This window comes from Sipha flava, unplaced genomic scaffold (assembly GCF_003268045.1).
Source record: "Sipha flava isolate LNK unplaced genomic scaffold, YSA_version1 81_pilon_pilon, whole genome shotgun sequence".
NCBI classification, from domain to species: Eukaryota; Metazoa; Arthropoda; class Insecta; order Hemiptera; family Aphididae; genus Sipha; species Sipha flava.
The window spans coordinates 826,927-848,595 of record NW_020273623.1 but is presented as its reverse complement, the minus strand read 5'-3'; the positions used below and the strand labels follow the sequence as shown (position 1 = coordinate 848,595).

General features: G+C 29.7%; 1 protein-coding gene across 3 annotated transcripts; it reads right to left on the bottom strand.

Annotated features, from left to right (window-relative positions):
- Positions 1–2,585: 2,585 nt before the first annotated feature.
- LOC112693200 (5-hydroxytryptamine receptor) lies at positions 2,586–21,337 on the bottom strand. Of its 3 annotated transcripts, none has more exons than XR_003149460.1 (4): positions 21,204–21,337; positions 8,198–8,524; positions 4,327–5,221; positions 2,587–4,255 (listed from the first exon to the last, which is right to left on the bottom strand). XR_003149460.1 is itself a non-coding variant. In XM_025568161.1 (3 exons), exons 1-3 carry the CDS (start codon positions 21,272–21,274, stop codon positions 4,399–4,401), a joined length of 1,221 nt encoding a protein of 406 aa, XP_025423946.1. In that variant the 5' UTR covers positions 21,275–21,337; the 3' UTR covers positions 2,586–4,398. The 3 variants fall into 3 exon arrangements, 1 of the variants encoding a protein (XP_025423946.1); XR_003149459.1 differs by having other exon boundaries at positions 4,339–5,221; XM_025568161.1 differs by having other exon boundaries at positions 2,586–5,221.
- Positions 21,338–21,669: the final 332 nt, after the last annotated feature.

Genomic DNA, 21,669 nt, shown 5'->3' with positions numbered 1-21,669 from the left:
CCCCTGGAGAAAAATTTTTGCGGCCTTGCTTGACTATGATATGAAAAATCGTCGGATTATCTTCGTTTTACAATATTTCGTTAGAGCATTTCGTTTTCAAATGTTTTAAATAAAATATAATTCTCTTGTCATAAGCGTATGTATTAAAAAAAAAAAAAAACTAAACGAACTATAATATTTGAATAATAATAGTGTTGTTCCATGTGTTGAAAATTAACATGTGAATAGTATAATAAATTGTATACTAAGATAATGGCGTCGTTGTCTGTACAAAAGAATTTTATTCATAGGTACTTTTTCGTCTGGACGTTATTTTTCAAGTAAATATATTGAGAACAGTGTAATAATATTACATAGTTTAGTTGTTTAAGAAGGTATCTTCTTTCTATTATTATGGAAACATTGGCTGGATTATTTTTCGAGGCATTATCTACGTTGAAAATACGTATAGAGAAAATATCTTATTCTTTAATAGCATTATCTTTAAATAATTATTTGTTGGTATTGTAATGTAAAAATAGAACCGTAGGAATACGTATAATATACATATCAATGCATACATATTAAAATGGGTACACACATTATTTACACCCATTTGAAGTATCATTGTGCCCCATTAAACCGTGAAATAAAAATAAAACTTAGTAAATTATTCAGGAGTACGTACCTTTTCTACATTATTCTAGGAAACGGATAATCATATTTCTGTTGATCACAGTCTTAAAAAATATTAAATGATTAAATTTTATTCGATATGTTTGGTTACCCAGATCCTCGTGCTACAATAATTCAGGTATAATGTGAAGAAAGAAGTAAAAAAAAAAAAAAAATACAAAATATTATGGTCATACCATATTTTTTCGGTATGATAATACATTAAAGTGGAATTCTTGCTTATTCGTTAGAAAATAGATAATGTATTTTTATCGTTTAGCTAAGATTCATCAGTTAATCGGTCGATTATAAGGAGATAATTTCAATATTCAACCATAATATTTAATTTCAAAATAAATAATCTTAGAATATTACAATGTACTTACCGTTTTACACGGCTCGATGATTTTTAAATTGTCGATGTTGTTTACCATTTGATTGAGAACACTGCAAGGTAGATGTATAAACAAACGTTTAATTTAAGAAAAAACAAAGTTGAGTTTCAATAATAAATTTAATAAATGAAATTAATTTCTTTCAATAACATAGAATACGAGTTCAGTCTAACAAATGTAAACATATGTTAATGGACTTATAAAATGTTGAGAAATATGTATATATATATATATATATATATATATATATATAATATATACATATATTGTTTAAGGATAGTTTTATTTATAGTTTAAACATATTACTAGCTTCTAGTAGCCAATTCGTTTATTTTTTTTTCATGTGTAACATACAATGCATACATTTAAATTGGCTTTTTTTTATTAATAATTATATAACATTTCAACAAAATATGATAGTTAAACTTAATGTTAAAATTATTTTGGTTTGTTAAAATCGTAATTTGAATAGTAATAAGTATAAGTACATCATCATCAATAATGAAAATAATAATAATAATAATAACATGGTTTTATATTATGTATTAACAATAAATAGGGCGTTTCCATATCTATATAGGTAATTACACTTGAGTGTGAATGACGAACATATTATAACAATAACAATGATTATACCGTATTGTTTAAACGTATTACACAGATGAACTGATCCGAACAGAATTGAAAATTTTGAAACGATAACTTTTGACTAGAAACCAACACGGTCGAAAGGAGTTCAACAAATGTAATACTATTACATTGGGTATAAATAACAAAATGCCAAGAAAACGTTTAATTATTAATATTAAATTATGTATTAAGTTTTTTTAAAAGACTGGTCTACTGCAGTCGGTGGTTAAAACGGTTTGAGTTGGCAATTTCTTTACACAGTGTAATTGATTTTTTTGTTTATACATTGGTAGGGAAATAATAATTGTAATAATAATACAGCATTATTACAGATTGGCACGACCGGGAACAAGTCGTGAATAAAACTAATTTATACAGTAAATAAATAATTTTAAACAACATCCTGAGCAAATAACAACTTATATCATACTGTTGAATTTTATGTTAACCTCGCCCGTTTCGACTGGCCATGTTTGAATTGATTTTTAAACATTATACTACATTTTGCCATTTCATTTATATACAAAAAAAAAAAAAATAAATATTTATAAATGTATATATATATATATAAGTGTATAAAGCTAGCAGCGACTTAAATTTATTGTATATACAAATATACATGCCAATCATAGGATATTTTCCATTATGCACGAATATAATTTAACAGTGAAACCCACAAATCGAGTGTTTCAAGCTACATTATACAAATATATATTATGTTTAAACAATTTAATAACGAAATATCATAGCAACAGAACCGCTGGACCAACTTGACTTTTCAGTACAACAACAGCGGCAGCGGGAGCAGGAGCAGCAACAGGACAAGCTCTGTACATATATATATATATATATATATATATATATATATATATATATAATGTATATGTTATGTATATATTATATTATATTATATGAAAACTAAAACGCTAAAAAGAAAATGAGAGAAATGTGAAAAAAAATTGCCATTTTCTTATTTTATCACCCGCGATGTTATAACTATTGTGAAGGTTTATAAAACAGAATCAATGTGATTAAAAACGCTCCGCATCACGGAATCCGTTTAAAGAGTGTGATAAGATTAAAATATAATAATATGTATATACGTATATATATATATATATACATACTTATATGATTTTTACACAGGTTTTGCGCGAAAGAAAGTACAAAAAGTCCGATTTTTCTTTTTTTTTTAACTTCATATCACCACGACATCGTTTCATGTCGACAGGAAGACGTTTTCGACCAAGTTCATAAAACGTTTGTGTAGGTCAGGACGTTGGGTATGTACAGTCGGTATACACTGTACAGGTATATTTATTATCCTTTATTCGACTCGATGGCTGAGCAATGTTGCAGATGATAATTACTATAATAATAATAATAATAACAACAATAATCATATGACAGCAACATAACAATAACAATATCTCGTTGTTTAAACTCCCTTGTAATAACGATAACAATAATAAAGTAACGGGTTGAAAAGGATTAAAACAAGGAACCAGCGTGGTCGCAGCCGAGAGGTGTTATCGAAACATAATATATTGGTCTCGCGAAACGCGGTAGCCCCGACCCCGTCATGTGGGTGAAATTCCGGTGGCACTAGAAACCCTTCGGACCCATCGTCACCGTTCTGCGCGAGCCGCCGTTCCCGTTGGTTAGGTCGGTCGAACGTTGGCCCGGCGCACGGACACGTCACCCGATTCACGTCGTAGTATCTCTTTTTTTCCCCTTTCTCCCGTCCGCGCAAGATTTTTTCGAGTCGCATTGTACGTCCAACTCGTATAAGTCCAACGCCGAAGCCATAGACACCCGCAACCGAACGTTTCCGGTTTTTGGCTGTCACGTAGGGGGGGGGGAAGACACTTATCGATCAAGCCGGACGGCTGCGCGGACAGGTCGTTTGCCCAGAACAGACGACCGAACGAATCGCCCTCCCCCCCAATAGGGTACGCGTGTAGAAGTGCGATTTCCGTATCGCTTCCCCACGCCCAAAAAGAACCCGTGAACGACTGCAAAGAGGTGCCGTTATTATCTTTACTGTTGTTGTTATAGCCACGTCGATCTCACCAGTACGCGAGCCTGTCAAAAGTTCTCCGCTACCGCACGAGCACGCTACATCTACCGCTGCGGTTTTACGTCGCAGAGCGATACCGTCTATCAAAATTTGATGTGCATATTTAATATGCTTGGCTCGATGGGTACGATAGCCGGTGGGTTGCCTCGTTCGCAGACAACATACACAACGAACCGGATCGGCAACTTGCATTCAAAAGTGAAATTACCGTCCATTTTTACAGAAGTTATGTAAATAATAATAAACCAGACGACGGTATGGTTCGACGATGACCCATAGGTATACTTTTTAAATGGGGTTCATTGTTATTATTGTTCAATTAGATTTAAAGATAATTTAACGTGTCTACATGTATTACGTTCCAATTATCTCATAGACGAAAAAAAAAAGTCTAAAATGATTCGTTCGAACGGTTTTGTAATCCAGATAACTATCTATATCTGCGGTCTCAATCGTGTACAACTGTAAGGCGATGGCATTCTTAGTGTTTTAAAATCTGCGGATAAAACGCGATACAATTATTATTATAATTATTTTTATTATTATTATTATTATTATTATTATTACGATTACGCGTACGTGACGATAATGGCCGTGAATACGGATCTTTTGAAACGGTACCGGTGACGGTGGCGCGCACTATCTCCGGTACGTGGTGCCGCAAATCATCTTGGTGAAGGCCAACCGGAACTCGGGACTGAACACGGTGTAGATGATTGGGTTGAGGGTGGAGTTGAAGTAGCCCAGCCACAGGAAGAAGCTGGATACGTACTCGTTGATGACACAGTCCTGGCATAGGGGCATGACCAGGGCCATGATGAAGAACGGCAGCCAACACACGACGAACGCGCCGGTGATGATGGCCAGGGTCTTGGCCGCCTTCCGTTCTCGCTTCGCCTCTAGCGACTCCTTCTTCTCGCGCTTAGGCTTGACCCGGGCAGCCGCGGGCACGCTCATCCGGTTCACGTTCATCTCGATCACCGTGTGCCGGCCACCGCTGCTACCGCTACCACCGCCGCCGATGCCGCCGCCGCAGCCGACCGATGGGTCCGTCATGGTGGGCCCGTCGTCCTCGATGACCGGAGGCTGCAGCTGATTGTGGTGCTGTTGATGCTGGTGCTGGTGATGCTGGTGCTGGTGCTGGTGCTGAGCGGGGGCCGTGGTCGCGCCGTGATTGTGGTTCGAGGTGATCGTGAACGCGGTGGTTTTGTTCTCCTCGCCTCCGCTCCCGCAACCACCGCTTCCGCTCCCGTTTCCCGCTTTTGACTGACCGCCACCGCCGCCGTCCTGCGACGATTCCGGCATGGAACAGCTGGAATGGCCGTCGATCAGCCCGATGCTCGAGCACACGGCCGCCTCTTCCACTTGTTTTTTCTTCTTGATGCGTAGGAACACGGCCTTCCGAAAGAAACCGCATTTCTTGGGCTCAGCGGCCGCGTCGTCCACCGGCGCCTTCTTCAACCTGAAACACGTACAAGCGAACTGCATGGAATCGGCTGTTCGTACCGCTAACACGCATTGCATCCGCGGTCATGACCCTACCCGGCAAAGCCGATAAACTCGCGCTGTTCAGGTATAAGCGATTTCTACAGGTGTCCGGAAAACTTAAATATAATAATCAACCGAGATCGGTGGCAAAAAAAAAAAAAAAAAAATCGTATTATTTACTACCTATAAGTGTTTACTAATATAGTTTGAAAATACTGCGATATTAAATATTATTTATGGAATGATCTATTAACATATTTTTTTTAATATTAATTACGAATATTGTTTAAAAATTAAATAATGCACACCATCCTGTTGCTTGCGTATCGTCAATTTTCGAGGTTCGATGCAGTTAAAAAAAATGTTCTTCGAAAACACAAAAATGAAATGTCTCATATTAACGCAAGGGAGTAGTCCTACAATAAAAAATATACTGTACACACAATACCAGGTTTTGAGTATGTATCGTTTGTATTTATTGTTCTGGATAGCAAGAAATCGAAAAGAAAGTATGATTTTTTGTCATGCAAATCAAAACATTTTATTTTATTTCGTATTCATTTTATAGAAATGGAAATAAAATATTCAAGGGATGAGAATACGATTTTGACTATATATGATTTAACTACAACGAAAAAAGAGATAAAGAAGAACACAGCATCAGGACACACACAAAGTTTATCCAAACCCAACGTTGGAGTGTCTGAAATATGTTTTTTAAGCAGTTTATTATTTTTATCATCTGAAAGCAAAAGATTAATTGTATATTATTATTAATATTAATTTTTAAAGAAGTATAAATTTATTAATAAAATAAAAATTAAAAATTATTAAATGGTTAATATTTATAAATTAATTTATAAATAAATAAATGAATAGTATATACACATATGAACGAATGAATAAATAAGTGCTTAGCCTGGAGTATTATTATATTTATAAAATACGATAATACGATCGATTTCGAATTAAAAAATCATCGTTGGGTATTATATATATATATTATATAAAATTACGATTTTGTCAACTGTACCTACATAAACTATTTATTTATTTATTTATATACAAATTCATTATATGTTTAGCAGCTTGAACATATAACATAGATCCCTAAGTAATATTGTCAAATATTATGTTACATAGACGTTTTATAAAATAAATAAATAACAATTGCATTGTAAGTTAATCATGAGGAGTTCGATGGAATGTATGAAACCTTTTTTAAAAAACTTTGTAAAATCATTACAAAAAGTATTAAATAACAATTTGAACAAAGTTTTAATTGTATAATACATGGCATTTTTTACGAGTAACAAATTACTCGAAGCCGCTTGTTTTTTATAAAAGCAATAATTTTTTTGTCGTTAGAAATGTGAAACCCATATTATATTAATAGCGAGAGAATAATAATTATAAGAAGTAAGATAATTGTATAGGTACTAAAATTCTACGGAGAGCTAAGCAGCTCCAGGGATAATTTTGCTGTAACTCCGGATTTCTACTCTTGTACGTGGTTCACATATTTATTTAGTTGCTAATGATGCTTTTAATTCTTGACTATAATCAAGCAGGTTCACTGAAGTATGCATTTTGATGTACAAACAATCGCCTACTTCAACACTTTTAAATAAAAGTGCAGAAGCAATTATTTACAGAGCACGGTCTGCAGGAAGTGATTTTAGTAATATGTTACGATTGTAGGCTTTGCAGTGACGAAATGTGTCAAAACGCGTATTTATTGTTGATTGATTATAATTTTAATTTCACAAATCAAGAGACGAGAAAAGCTCACGGCATGATATACTATTTCAAAAAGTCATCTCAATCCATGGGTACGAGAAGGATCAAACGTAATGTCTTATATTTGTAGAGTATTATGGTATTAGTATTAGTGGAATCTTACTGGTAAAAATTAAATCGAAAAGTTAATTCCGAGACTCACGACCGTACACGAATCAAACGGAGTAAATACGAGTGGTCTTCGAAAAATGGCTATATGCTACGTTATACACTAACAGGGTGAGCTCAGAAATTGGGTTGGCAACACATATATTATTAAAGAGTTAGAAGAAAATCAGAATAAGAGTCCGAATAAGAACGTAAAATACTAAGTGTAATTTTTACAAGCCTATGGGAGCCCGGCTCAAACCCTTGTTCCCTTGACAACATTTTTGGTCTAGTTCGAAGAATTTTATCTAGAACTGGAAATCCAACTGCAGGAACACAGTAGATCGAATAGAGTAGGGGCCAAGTGGTTGAAAGGAAATCGATTGGAATAATTTAATGCTAGCATAGCTAGTGTTTTATATATTGTAGTATAATGTGCATGTATAATCTCTCGACATATCGTGACGTTCTCATCCTTTGTTGCTCCTATTTCAAACGACCGTGTATACATCCGTCGTAATCCTTGCGTTCGTTTGAGTGCCTATTTATAATCACTGCGCCGCCGTTCACGTACAATATGTGAAAAGCTCGATTACTAAGTTATAGCGAAAACCTACTTAATTCATTAATCCCGGCGGTTAAACAATATTAAGGCGATCAGAAACCAACTGCACGCACTCATTGCTGTGTAAAAATCGACTGCGAAATGCACGTGATTTATAGCGGCTGCGGTACAACCTGACCCTTCATAGGTATTGTTTTACAGATTTGACCCCGCAAAAATGGCATAATATATTGTTCCCCACGTATTATCTCGGGTTTTTCAACGCTATCCGGTTGAATAATATCATAGAAAATCATAATAATAGTTTTTGCTATGGCGGAAACAATATATTATCCTTAATACATTAAATCCCCTGCCGAGCTTAAAAATATGTTTATTGATTTCTTGTATGGTTTTCGTATGGTACGGTAGAAATGATGATTATTTATTCGTTTATATTTTTGTTAATTGTTGAAACCACTTTAACATTATATATCATACAAAAACATTAGGTCTAACCTCGAGTGTTCGAGCATTGCGTTTCTCTGAGCTCTTCGCCTGCGAATCCTTCTCCTGGCTATTTTGAATATTTTCCAATAGAGGAAGAGGATGACCAGCAGAGGCACGTAAAATGTGGAGCACGTAGCAAATATCTGATAGCCAATGTCTTGGCTAACCATGCACCGCTGTTGGATATTGATGCGATCCAAGTAATCCGGGTCCTTCCAGCCAAACTGCGGAGCCAACGACACCACCAGCGCAACGCACCACACCACGACAATCATGCCCACTATCCGTCGGCCGTTTCTCGTGTGAATGTAATCGACGTTAGTGACGGCCCAATACCTGCGGAACAATTATTATCGTGCATATTAAAGTGAAGTCTTTTAATAATTGAATGTTCAAAGTTAAGTGTTTTGCAGCTTCATAAAAATATTCTCTAGTGATTGACAAACTGTAATCTTGTACTGTATTATGGACATACGGAATGCTTTCGAAACCATAACAGTAATGCAAAAATAATGTGACAATTGAAAATACGATTATTAGACAATCATAAAATAATCAGTGTTTAAATTCGATCGTCATTGCTATAAAACATGTTTTGTATCTAATATACCATATATGTATATTGTGTTAATTATAGGTTTTTGTTAAAATATTAAATTTTTAGATATTTAGTTAACAAGAATAGTATGTACACTCATATAATAGGAAATTATATAATAATAATAATCATAATAATTATAATATAGTTATTTCATTTAGCTCAGAAAAAATATTTTTAAAAATAATTATATATCTCCAAGAAAAATTGATATTTATTAATTATACATCCAAAAAATTGTATTTTTAATCTTTATAAATATTCTACAATAACTTGTATAAGTAACTTAAACGATATGATTGTACTCGCCTGTATATTGTGCACTGTACACGCTTATGATTCATGATTTATGTATTTTTAAACGAAAGATAAACTTTAGTTTATCTTCCATAAATAATTTTTATTTGAGCAATTCTATATATTGAAGGTAAGATTAAAATTTTATTTTTTATTTAAAATGTATCATATGTAGGCTAAAAAAAAAAATTAGCTAACTTTAAAATTTAATTACTTAAAAGTAATTACTAAAGTATAAAAAATAATGAATATTTTAAATAATAAACTTAATGTATAACTTCTAATTTATTATAATTAATAATTGAGTTTTTCTTTACTTATTGAAAAATTAATAAGAATTATTACTTTAGGGAAATCCAACATTGTAAAAATATTTTTCAACTTATATTAGGAAAAGATAATTGAATACCTCTTTCAAAAAAATTAAAGAACATATGATTAGCTTGTATGATTGAAAAAAACGGAAATTTACATTAAGATACTAATCCTGATATATTATTAAAAAAAAAAAAAAAAATTCTGGTTCTTAAAAAATATAAATATAAATAAAGCTAACAGGCAAAAAACAAATTCTTGAAATTTATAAAAAATGACTTCAAGCTAAATTTGAAATGTTTAAATTGATTTTGAAAAGTATCGCCTCTTTTGTAATTCGTTGTAGGTCTAAAATGTTTTTTAGAATGGTCCAATAGATCGAAATTACGAAAAACTAAAATTCTAAGAACTATATACTATATACATATATATTGATATTGGTATAACAGTATAGTATATGTAAAATATATTAGAAATTGATTACACCACCCAAAGCAACTTTTTGAAGTTAGGATAAAGAAGTACAAGAAAACAAGTGATAGCCTTGACCCCAATAAGCAATTTAAGTATAAGAAAAGCTTATACAGATGTTAGAATATTGAAGCTTTTGTAAACTCCCCATGGACGCAGCACATACGCAATTAATTGTCTCACTTTATCCCTGATTATGTATTTTATATTTCCAAGTATTTATACAATTTTTCTTTAGGGATTTGATATCATACGTTGCCCTATTTTGACAGTTTACTTGTATTATTCTATAAGGTAAATATAAAGTAATTTATATTAGTAAATCATTTTAAATTAGTAGTTATTAATTTTCAATAGAAAAATAAAGATGAACTGAAAACTACAAGAAATATATAAAACATTATACACACAATAATTCAAGATTGAACATACAGAAATATCTTGTTCATATTTTGCTCATGACTTCTGATCCTTATTTACCATCAATATTATATATTGAAAAAAAAAATAGTGAACATTTTCTGATAAACTTCAATCTCAACTAATTTTAATAGAAAAAACAGATGATGATGAAAATTCGAGTAGTTATGAAACCAAATCGGAAATAAAGAAAATTAAAAATTGAAAAAATCGCTTTTATTATTTCTATTCTAGTTTAAATATATTACTAAGTTTATCAATTCCTAATTTTATATTTATTAAATTAATTTTGAAAACCATTTTTATTGTTGGAAAACTTAATATCATTCTATTCCACTGTGACTCATATCGAATAATGATTTTAGCTAATTGCCGTACGCAGTTTGACACTTAGAGTTTATTATTTTTAATTAAAAAATAATAATCGTGACGACAATTATAATAATAATAAAAATGCACAGCACAAAAAATAAAATTCAAAGCGAACGTGTTCCGAACACGATAAGACTATTTATCACTAAACCGCTTACGTGAAATTCGATACATTTTTTTTTAAATCACTATGGGGATGTAACTCTCCAGTTAGTTAAATTAATTATAATGTATTTCGTGAAATATTCAACTGAACCATTTATTGTACGATGCATCGCTAAATAAATGATTAAAACTTCACCTGTAACGGTGTACGGTATAATTTAGTGCGGAAAACACGACCGACCCCGATATATTTTATAGTCATTTTCTCATTCGGGTGGTGTTGAATAATTTGGAAATAACTGTTAACGGCTTGAATAATCGTCGGCTAAACCGTTTTAAGCGCCTATGTATTTCAATTAAAATCTTGGAGATCATGTTGTATAGATATTTTCAAGCTCATCTGCGGTCACATATTACGATTGTTAATATTTAACCGGCGATGATTGATCATTATTAATCATTAAAACGCTTGTCATTATATCAATACAAATATTGCTTATTGCAATAATTGTGATGCATTAATGTGGAATCGTTTACACGGAGCCTATGTACAAGTCGAGTGACGTTTGATTAAATTTATACATTTTATGTTTTTCACGCATATTAAACATTGAAAAAGGGGTTTGAAGCAACGAATATTTTAATACACACGAGAGCGTTCTATTCAAAGCATACAGACTCACAGATTATGTTTTGTTTGTTCATGACTTTCAGTAGAACAAGAACTTCGTGGTTATAGAGGTGATCGTGTGAGTAATAATAGTAAATGTGAATTATTGGGATAGTGACTCGTGAATGATTAAAATTTCATAATTTAAATTGTCGATGCACAGATCAGGCTATTAGTAGAAATGAAGGTTATACAAATGTTTTGTGTGTTGCTCAAGTGTGTGTGTGTAGGTTTTTTTATTCGAGAATTTCCCTATATGCCTGTGTAATTTACGCCCTTTTCCAAATGACGTACAATAATTACCAGTGCATCTGAAACTGTTCACCAGTGAGTAAATATATTTTGCAAACAACGAAAATCCTGGAAATATATATATATATATATATTCTTCGGCACCGTATTCCTCCTGTAACCATCACGCTACTTAAGCTCCCTTTCTAATCGCCTTTGTAATCAACATGGACTCTACCTTAGTATTTTTTTTTCACTATTCAGCCGACCTATACAGTTTCGACAAGGTTTTTCCTTATACAATTTTATCAACATATGTCATTCACGTTCTCTTGTCATATCTATGTTATTTTGTGTTTAAATTCTATCTTATGTCAATTGGATAATCGGATTGAATTGTTCTTATTCGTAAAATATATTTTCACGAAAAATGTAATCGACCTCAATTATAAGAAATTCAATAAATATTAGTATTCTGGTAACCTTGATGTATTTTTTTAAAAATATTTTAGAAAATAACGGTGCAATGAACAGGGGTACAGTAGAAGAACCGATCAATAATTGCTCTGCCACGCCTACCCTTATTCGTTTATTTAATAATTCTGTTGTCTTGTATTAATTATTATCTTATCAACGCACTTTTTAGCTTCACGATTCATAAGAAAACAAAAAACAAACTCTTATATAGTTACTGAACCCGAATCCATTAAAATGAGTCATAAGTATCGCCACCAAATCTTATCGAAAAAAATAACCGTGCGTACAACATATGATGTCCAGTCTCTATTTCATCTACAAAGTTCTAAACACATAATACAATTAATTACGTACCCAGTCTGACTTACGATTATCGGCCAACTGTTACGTTTGTACTTCGATATCTACTCGAGACCGCCAGTCCGTGTTGTATGTTTGGCCACGGCGAGAGTCATTTATATTACAGGTATAATTGTTATTAACATGGTTTTGTTACATATTTGTATATCAAATACATAACATACATTTCAAATTTAAATCACTTCTTATAGTTCTAACCTTGTTCCATATTTTATTTAAAAGAAAAAAAAACGAAAAATCTATTATAAATAAGCCAGGGTTTTTATTTCGGTCGAATGTAAGTTTCACATGTAGGTAAAAATCTCTTTTGTGTATGTCTACACAAGTTCTAAGTTTCCACACAAAAAAAATAAATATATCGTTAAGTAAATTCCAACACGAAAAAATATACTGCTACATAAGTTTCTATGTGCATAAAATGTGTAACGAATATAAATTTCCAACCTATTTCATTTAGATTTATATTTGGTGTGATTAAAATTTGATTGTTTTGTGTTTGGTAAAAATATCTAATCTAATTATTAATTAGATCTATATATTATGAAATATAATCATCCACATATTGTACGTATTTAACATGATAACAATATAATTATATAATTATAATGATCATAATATTAATACAAATTCAATTTTATGTGCATATTACGAAAGCTCAAACTTTTAATATAATTATCCTGTGTTATTTATTTTAAGTTGTTTTCTAATATTTTGGTTTTTATATAATTTTGTTTATTTTGCTTACTTTTAGAGGTCTACAGGAATCTGATGTTTTTAATAAAATATATCAATTTATTTGAAACATTTTTAATACTTCTATTATTACGAATCTATTAAGATGATGATAGTGAAAGTTCAAGTTGAATTCAGATTGAAAACTTTTGCAACCATTTGTAGTAAAACATCTACAAAAACTAGCCCAAATATTAGAGGAAAAACACTATTTTCCACTAAGTAATTTATTACTAAATAATCATAAAGTTTGTTTATTTTATTATCTTGGTTTTCAGCCATGAAACATGAACTTTTATTTATATAGGAACTTATATATGTAAACGTTTACTTACTAATCTTTATATAGGTTCTATAACTTTCTCATCTCCCACTATTTCTTCTATGATTATTAAATGGGCTTGTTGTCTAATGCTCCTCACACTTTATTTAATTTTATTAAAAATCAAAATTATGCCATTTATTTGTTTTTCGTTTGTGCTGGTTTGTACTTTCAATCCTGTCGTTTATGCTTAATCCTTTTTCACATTTTTTGACTTTTAAAATGGGGGGCTAGAAGACATGCTTAGTTCCCCTCCCACAACGGAAATTGAAAACCAAACTTTTAACATTCGTTTACCCTTCGTTTTTGCTGTTTTATGTTTTTAATCCTGTCGTTTATGCTCAACCCTTTTCCAAACTATCTGACTTTCAAAATGGGGGGCTTGGGGACATGCTTAGTCCACCACCATGGAAACCATAAATGAATGGCATAATTTTAGTTTATTTTTTAGTTTCGAATTTTCAAAATGGGGGAGGGAGAGAGACATGGAGCTTATTAAATGTGTGTAAATGTATGTACTTAAATATTTAATTGGTTTTTACGCTGATATTGAAATGTTTTTTTATTATATTATATGGTACGGCGATAGAATGAATAGTGGATGCTTATTGAAAATTAAGCTAGTATATTAAAATTAAATAAATCAACCAATAATTTACTATGTGGAAAAAATAATTATAAAAGTTGATACTCCTGCTTAAATAAATACGGAAAAGTAATTGCAAAACCACTTAATTATTTAATATCGACGAAAAACTTGATAAGTAAACCAACGATTAAGTAGGTATTGTTATGATATTGTTTCCAATCCCAAGCTTGGATAAAAGTGTTAGACAATTCTTTAGAACTTAATAAAAATCAAGATAAAATCAATAACCTGGAATTATATTACTCAGAGGTCTGTATGGAATAATATTTTGAATCTTTTATATTTTTCGTCCGAATCTTAAAACTCAATACATCGTACGTATCGTCCGTACGAGCAATTCTTCATCACGCTGATAAAATCACTACACTATAGATTATGAGCGTTTAAGCGTTTAATATTTTAGGAATTACTGTTCTTAAATCCTTTTTTTTCATACTATACGAGTACGCTGTTACTAAATAATTTTATACCCAGAGACTTCAAAATAATCTTGAACAAAACAGTATAAAATATAACGAAATGTTTTTGGTAATTATTTCCAATTAATATTAATTTACAAGTATAAAATACGTTCTGTTTAATTTCAGTGGGATTTATTTTATTCCTTATACGTTTAATAATCGTGTAACAAGGTATTATATTTAAAAAATTCACTTTTATACACAAACATAAGCCAACAATTTAAATTATTTAACGCATATACCTACTTCATTTTTTATAGCTAGAAATATTTATTATCTTTTAGTGTCTATTAAAAACTAAATATATTATATATAAATATTTTATGTATTCATAAATACCGTCAATCATTTTATTTTTAATATATTATGACCAAATCCGGAACATGCTCTCATAAATAATGTCTAAACTTATCAGTAACTTTTCTACTTATTTAGTTTTCAATTTAAACACATAATTTACATTTATTATTTTTCTTAGTTGTTTTAGTTTTCAACTGGTGTTTTAATAATATTTAGCTTGAAATTATTGAATCATTGTGTGGAATTAATTTCTATGAATACATTAAAATATTTACAATCTTCATAAATCTATTTTTAAAATAATCATCAAAAAAAAGAAATGGTAATACTTATAGATCATATGGATTTATTATTTTACACATATAAAATTGTATTATATTTTTGATCGTCTGATCGTTTCTTAATCGTAGAAATTTAAGTGTAGTAATGACAATGTGAATTGCATTTTACATTTTTAACTATATTACGGAGTGAGATAATGTGTTGTTACAGCAATGAATCTTAATGGTCTGTAAAAGCTTAGAAGAAAAAGAACTATAATACGTTCGTAAATGTTGAATGAACAAAAATTAATTGTATGTGTTCTGAATTTTAGCTGCACCTACTCAACAATAAATATTTAATGTTTAACAATTTTAGTTGCAAACAAATATTAGATAGCCAAAATATGGGTCACTAGATAATTTTTGTTGGATTGTGAATAACTTTTAAATATTTTTAACAGTATTTAAAAAATATTTTAACCAAATTGATTTTTACTTTAATAATATAACATTGAAGCGATATTTAAACAAAATATATCTTACACACCAATTCATTGATATCAGTCATTAAAAATAGCCGATACACTATTAAAAATGGAAAATTACAGTATATAATCGGAGAAAATAAAATTGATTCAATACATCAAGAAATTAGTTGAAAGATTAACGTTTTAAATTTTAAGTTGTAATGCCAGAAGTTTAGAAGATTGTGTGTTAGTTAATTTTGTATAAAATATTAATTTAATATGTAGTTTCACTAAAATTTGTTGATAATAAATAAAAAATTCTTAACAGATTTGTATCAGATTCATTTTATGTAAAATATAGTTATTAAAATAAAAATCTAATGATTTTTTTTACAAGAACATGGTGAATTTATTAAGAAAACGAAATTAAAGTATCCGAATAAGAAAACTTAATAATTTCTTGAAATGTTCTAATCCCTTTAGAATCTAACAATTCCAGATTTTTCGTTAGTTTATTTGGTTAAAAAATATAGTTTAAATTCAAATTCTTGCTATAACAATAATTAGATAATAGTATGCCCATAATTACGCATAATACGATATTGTATAAAAAAAACTTCACCTTAAGCTGAATCATAAAATATTATTTTTAATAGGAACAAACAAGTGGTTTGAAAAAATAATATTGACCACTATACATAAATTACATAATACTGAGTATTTTAAAATATATCCATAAACACATAAGACGCTCGTTGTTTATGTAGTATAGCGGCCTTTTACTGAAGTTTATTTTTAATATCGTTTAAATATGCATCGGTAATATAAAACTTTCGAATTTTAAAGATAAATTTTATGAGTGATAAAATTATTGAAGAAAATGAGATTTTTTTTTAAAAAATTGTATGATATATACATATATATTATAATATTTTATATATATATATATATATATATATATATGAGTATATCGAAAACCACTTAAGGCAAAAACGGTTGTGCAAGAACTACATTTTTTTAATTAGGAAGAAGTTTATTAAGCTATCACGTATGCTGTAATATAACTTAAATTAAATTATTCTAATCTTAAACGGAAACTTAGTAGTTTAAATACCTATTTATTAATACACTTGTTAAATTCTTTGCGACAAGTTTTAACACCACTGTGTTTTATATTGAATAGTTATAATATTGTTATTGCAATATAGACTGGATGGTACACAGTTTAAATGAAACAAATTCGATGATCCAGCGAAATTGCAACATTTTAATTATTTGGTCTTTAAGCGCACTAGTATGGAATTTTTATCATACATCTTATAAGTTTTATTCATATTTTTTTATAAATATGTGCGAACATACGATACAACATAGACTATGATTATTTTTCGACGAGAATCGCATTTTTAAAGTCTCATATTTGAATAGAAGGTTATATTTTTCCGAGCCAACGCTTCGTGTACATTATAATTTGATACATGTTTACGGATTAACCGATCATATAGTAATATTCATGGTCAACAAGTGGAATAGAACCATATAAAAGTTCTGTATCAATAATTGCACTGCGCCTGTATCTTTAAATGTATTCTGTATAAGACTTAAAATATTAATACAGTTAATAAAACACTTATATTAGTTTTTGAAACATGACGATTTTTGATACAATGTTTTGTGTATTGTACCGTTTAGAAAAAGGAACAAAAAAACGTTATTAAAATTATAAGCTTGAAGTCTAAACAACAAAAATAATGCATTTCGATATATTTTGTTTTTCGAGTACATTATATCGTATACATTATATCTGTGATTTGGGAAAAATATAATGTGAGCATCATCGTTCACTACATTGGCATGGTATCATTAAAACGTTTCGCTAGCCGTCAAGAGAAAATCAATTTTTCCGTCGTAAACACCATATAAAAAACTGGAGTGTAAAATTTTAGATTTTTGGTCAAAATTACTACTTATATAAGTGTATCATATCTAAATTATATCCTTATATCTAGTTGAACGGACATATCTGATTTATGACCTGCCAAGCGCAGAAAATGTCTGTAGTAAACTCCTCTGTGTTGAATTTTAAGACAATGTGATGTTACTATAAACTTTCAAAAGGTTCTTTTAAGAAACTTCACAATTTTAAGTGTACTAACACAAGTACGGTATTATATACGTGTGTCAAATGATAAATCATCTATATAGTTGAGCATAAAGCATTTGACTTAAGATAGTATTTCAATGTAAGATTATCGATCGTAATATATATATATATATATAGTATAAAAAATATAGTTTATGTTTTATTTTATTTATTTATACCAGCTAAACGCTTTTAAAGATAAAAGTACATAATTAACAATAATGGAGAATATACAAACGCACGGTAAATTAAAACGATTAGTAAAAAAAACACAAAAAATAATAGTTTAATTAAATTAATCGCAAAACAAGATTCGCATCAGCATTAAATAATTGACGTCTTAAGGGCTCATTGACTAGATATAGTAAGTGGTGGTATATGGGATAATAGTGAATGAAGATAAAAATTAAGTGAAATTTTAAACTGAGTAGATAGAATACAAATCAATTTTTTTTTAATATTTACAATGCACGTACGGTAAACTAATCTAATCATAATTACGGGAAAAAGATTTATTTCATATTTATTGTATTTCTTTATTTTTTTACCATTAAGTACATACACGAACGTGTGGGTATTAAAAATGAATTAGCAAATTTTAGTAATAAGATTCATCAATCTAATTATTAAAATGTATATAGATTATTTTTCAATACACGAATATAGAAATTGGGACGTTCTATTAAAATATACTTATTCAAATTCGTATATTTTATAAGTTATGCTTGATGACGTGTTGTAGCCACACACGAGATGAGTGCTGAATTGCATTAATGATAAGATCGCGTAGTCGTCCAATTTTTCTTAATTTTACACGATTACGATTGTACCGTGAAAATCCATGTGCTTTTGCTCGCTAGTTCGGTGAGTGTTCCATAATCATAAAAACCGTTTTATGTTTTAATTTGTAGTTGTTACCTTCACTGTCAATTACCGATTGTTTTGAGGTCACTGTCACCGTCAAAGTAACTTTTACCATTAACATTGTATACCACCATCGTTATCAACGTCATCAAATCATCAGTCTAAAACCTACATTCATCCAACCTAATATTCACTTCTTCCACATTTTCTCCTACCAAAACTATATCATCAGCACATACATTTCACTTCAATAAATCCGCTAATTCTTTACTTTTGCCTGTTAATATTCCATCATCATATGTGCTTATTCTCACTTTATATCTATCTCTCATACCTTGACGCAAATTTAACCCGAGATTCAATGGTGATATCCCTACACCATTGACATTACTCGTGTTGGGTTTACCTGAACACATAACAGGTGAAACAATTACCACACTGGCTTTCCATCTGGTATTATAATACTTCGTCATCTAGGCCTCCTCCACCTCTAACTATGATACTTCCTTTCTCCTTTCACTTGTCATCCCTGTGCACGTTCTAGATGGGACAAACCGTCTAAGTTTTAATTCGGATTCCTCGTACTCTTTGACAACATTTTTATATTGACTGTCTACCTGACGCAACTTCATTTAGTTTCCTCTTACGACTGGCTGAGAAACCGTGGATATACTCTGATCCCCTTTTACAAGGGGAAAAAATATATATGTTAATTTTGTTTTTGTTTAAATCCCGATCTGCGGTGACTAGTGTTATTTGTAACAGTTTTAAAATAACTAATCAAAATGTATTAATTTTAAATCTTTTAACGTTGTTATTGTTGACTTTCGTTAATCAGCATCGTTGCAAATGACAGAATGTAAAAGCCTGAAGTTGAACATTTTTAATTTAGATGCCATTTAATAACACATGAATCAAAATTTCCAGTATTATTTAATAATGTAATATTACTTATATGTATAAATGTAATCAGTTTCGTTACAAATGGAATGTTATTAATTATTCTAATATAAATTTAATTTATTATGGAATTTCAAATAACAATTAAAGTTAATAATTAATAAGTCATTGATTTTTAGTAAAATATTGAATTTGTTTACATCACTTATATGATTTATGGTTGCAATATGATTTTAAGTTGAGTTACATTTCAATACATTATTTCTCCATAAAAAAAAAAGTAAAAAAGAATAATGTCTTCTACATTTTATTTTATTTCATCGTGTTGTTTAATAATCGAACCAACTAAAGGGGAGGTAATCAACATTATTTCTTATTTAAATTTTATTTTGTTATAAAATTCGATTAGATTTATATAACAAGTATTACAGTGTTTCTTTTGAATAAACAAAACGGTTAGACATAAATGTACAAAATTGTTACATTACTATTATACTCTTACATTATTTGATGTTGGTCGAAGAGTTCACGTAGGTATTACTGCGCAATATTATTTTTCTCAGATAATATTCAAAAAAGGTTATTTATCGAATCGTTAAAATTGAAAAGTTCAAAGCCAATTTATCTGTATTATGAGGTATTAGAATCGAATTTATCATTCACCAATTTATTGATGTTACATTTTTTTTGCAGTATTTCAATTATTGCCGTATTTTTATATTGACTATAATAATATCCTACGGCTATTTTCGCTTTGCAAATAACGTTTTTTTTTTTTTTAAAAAAAAAAAGAACCACCCATATAAAATAGTGTCCCCCGGACTATTAGAAAGAATTGCTTTAAAAGTAATTTTCATCAAGCTAAAATCGCTCAACCACGCCCTTTATAGTCCGGTCGAGAACTATGTCCATAGAATACCAAATCGACCAATACATTTATATGCCTGTTTGATACGTGAATCGTTTTTAAATCTTTCGAAATACAACTAAATTGATCTTATCTGTTTTTATCTAAGTTTGTAATAGTGTAGTTGTATAACACACAGTCATTGTAATCATTTTTATAATTTTTCTAAATTGTCTACGACGTAATAAACGTTAAATACAATTAATTTAAGTTTTTTTCTCTTATATATATATATATATATATATATACGGTGTATTCTTTAGTCGACCTTTTTCATTGAAGTTAAGAACCTCTTTCGAGTACTTTCATTGTATTATCTACCGTCTTATATTATTTGTCCTTGGATTCTGTTTCCTATTCACTTTATTGTAAACTTATTTTCTGTACTTATACATATTTTTTGCCATATCATAATCCTCTGAACGATGGAATATTAATAAATATTCGTTATATTCTGAATTATTATTATTATTATTATCAAAATATAGGCTAAAAACGCTTATCTTTGTATCAACCAAGTTATAATTATAGCCCTATAAATTACTTATAAGTATCTACAAGTTGTATTCTTAATATACTAATTAAAATTACTTATGTATGACTAATGAATTTTAAACTTAATTCTAATAAAATTGTATCTGTTTATAGCTAAAAAAAAAAAAGAATAAAACAGTACTATCGTGTACATTACCTATCAACAGCTATAGCGACGAGATGAAGTATCGAAGCAGTGCAGCACAACACATCACTCGAAGTCCACATGTCACACAATTCTGGGCCCAATATCCATCCTCTGCTAATCTGTAATAACAGAAAACATAACTATTAAAAGTGTATCGACGATATAAAATAAGCTGTTGAAACAATTATTGTTGAGAAATATTAAATAATTTATATGAAAACATACATATTTAGGTAAGATTTATCAAAACACATTTTATTAATTTAATAACTTTAAAGTAAATTACAATAAATTAACGTGTGCATAATAATATTATTGAATAACGTATGATTTTTTTGATATTTATCTAAAACAATAATCAAATAAATAATAAGTGAGTAAAAAAAAAAAAAAATTCCGAAAAAGAGTAAGCAGCTAGGACAGAAAATGAATAATACGACTTGCATATATAGTCTCCACAAAAAAAAAAAAAAAC

Bases quoted from the DNA above. Each gene is read 5' to 3' on its own strand.
- LOC112693200 (XM_025568161.1), bottom strand. From the start codon at position 21,274: ATGTGGACTTCGAGTGATGTGTTGTGCTGCACTGCTTCGATACTTCAT. The intron at 8,525-21,203 runs GTAATGTACACG...ATTGTTCCGCAG, and splicing joins GTCGCTATAGCTGTTGATAG to GTATTGGGCCGTCACTAACG. The intron at 5,222-8,197 runs GTTAGACCTAAT...TACGTGTTTCAG, and splicing joins GCAATGCTCGAACACTCGAG to GTTGAAGAAGGCGCCGGTGG.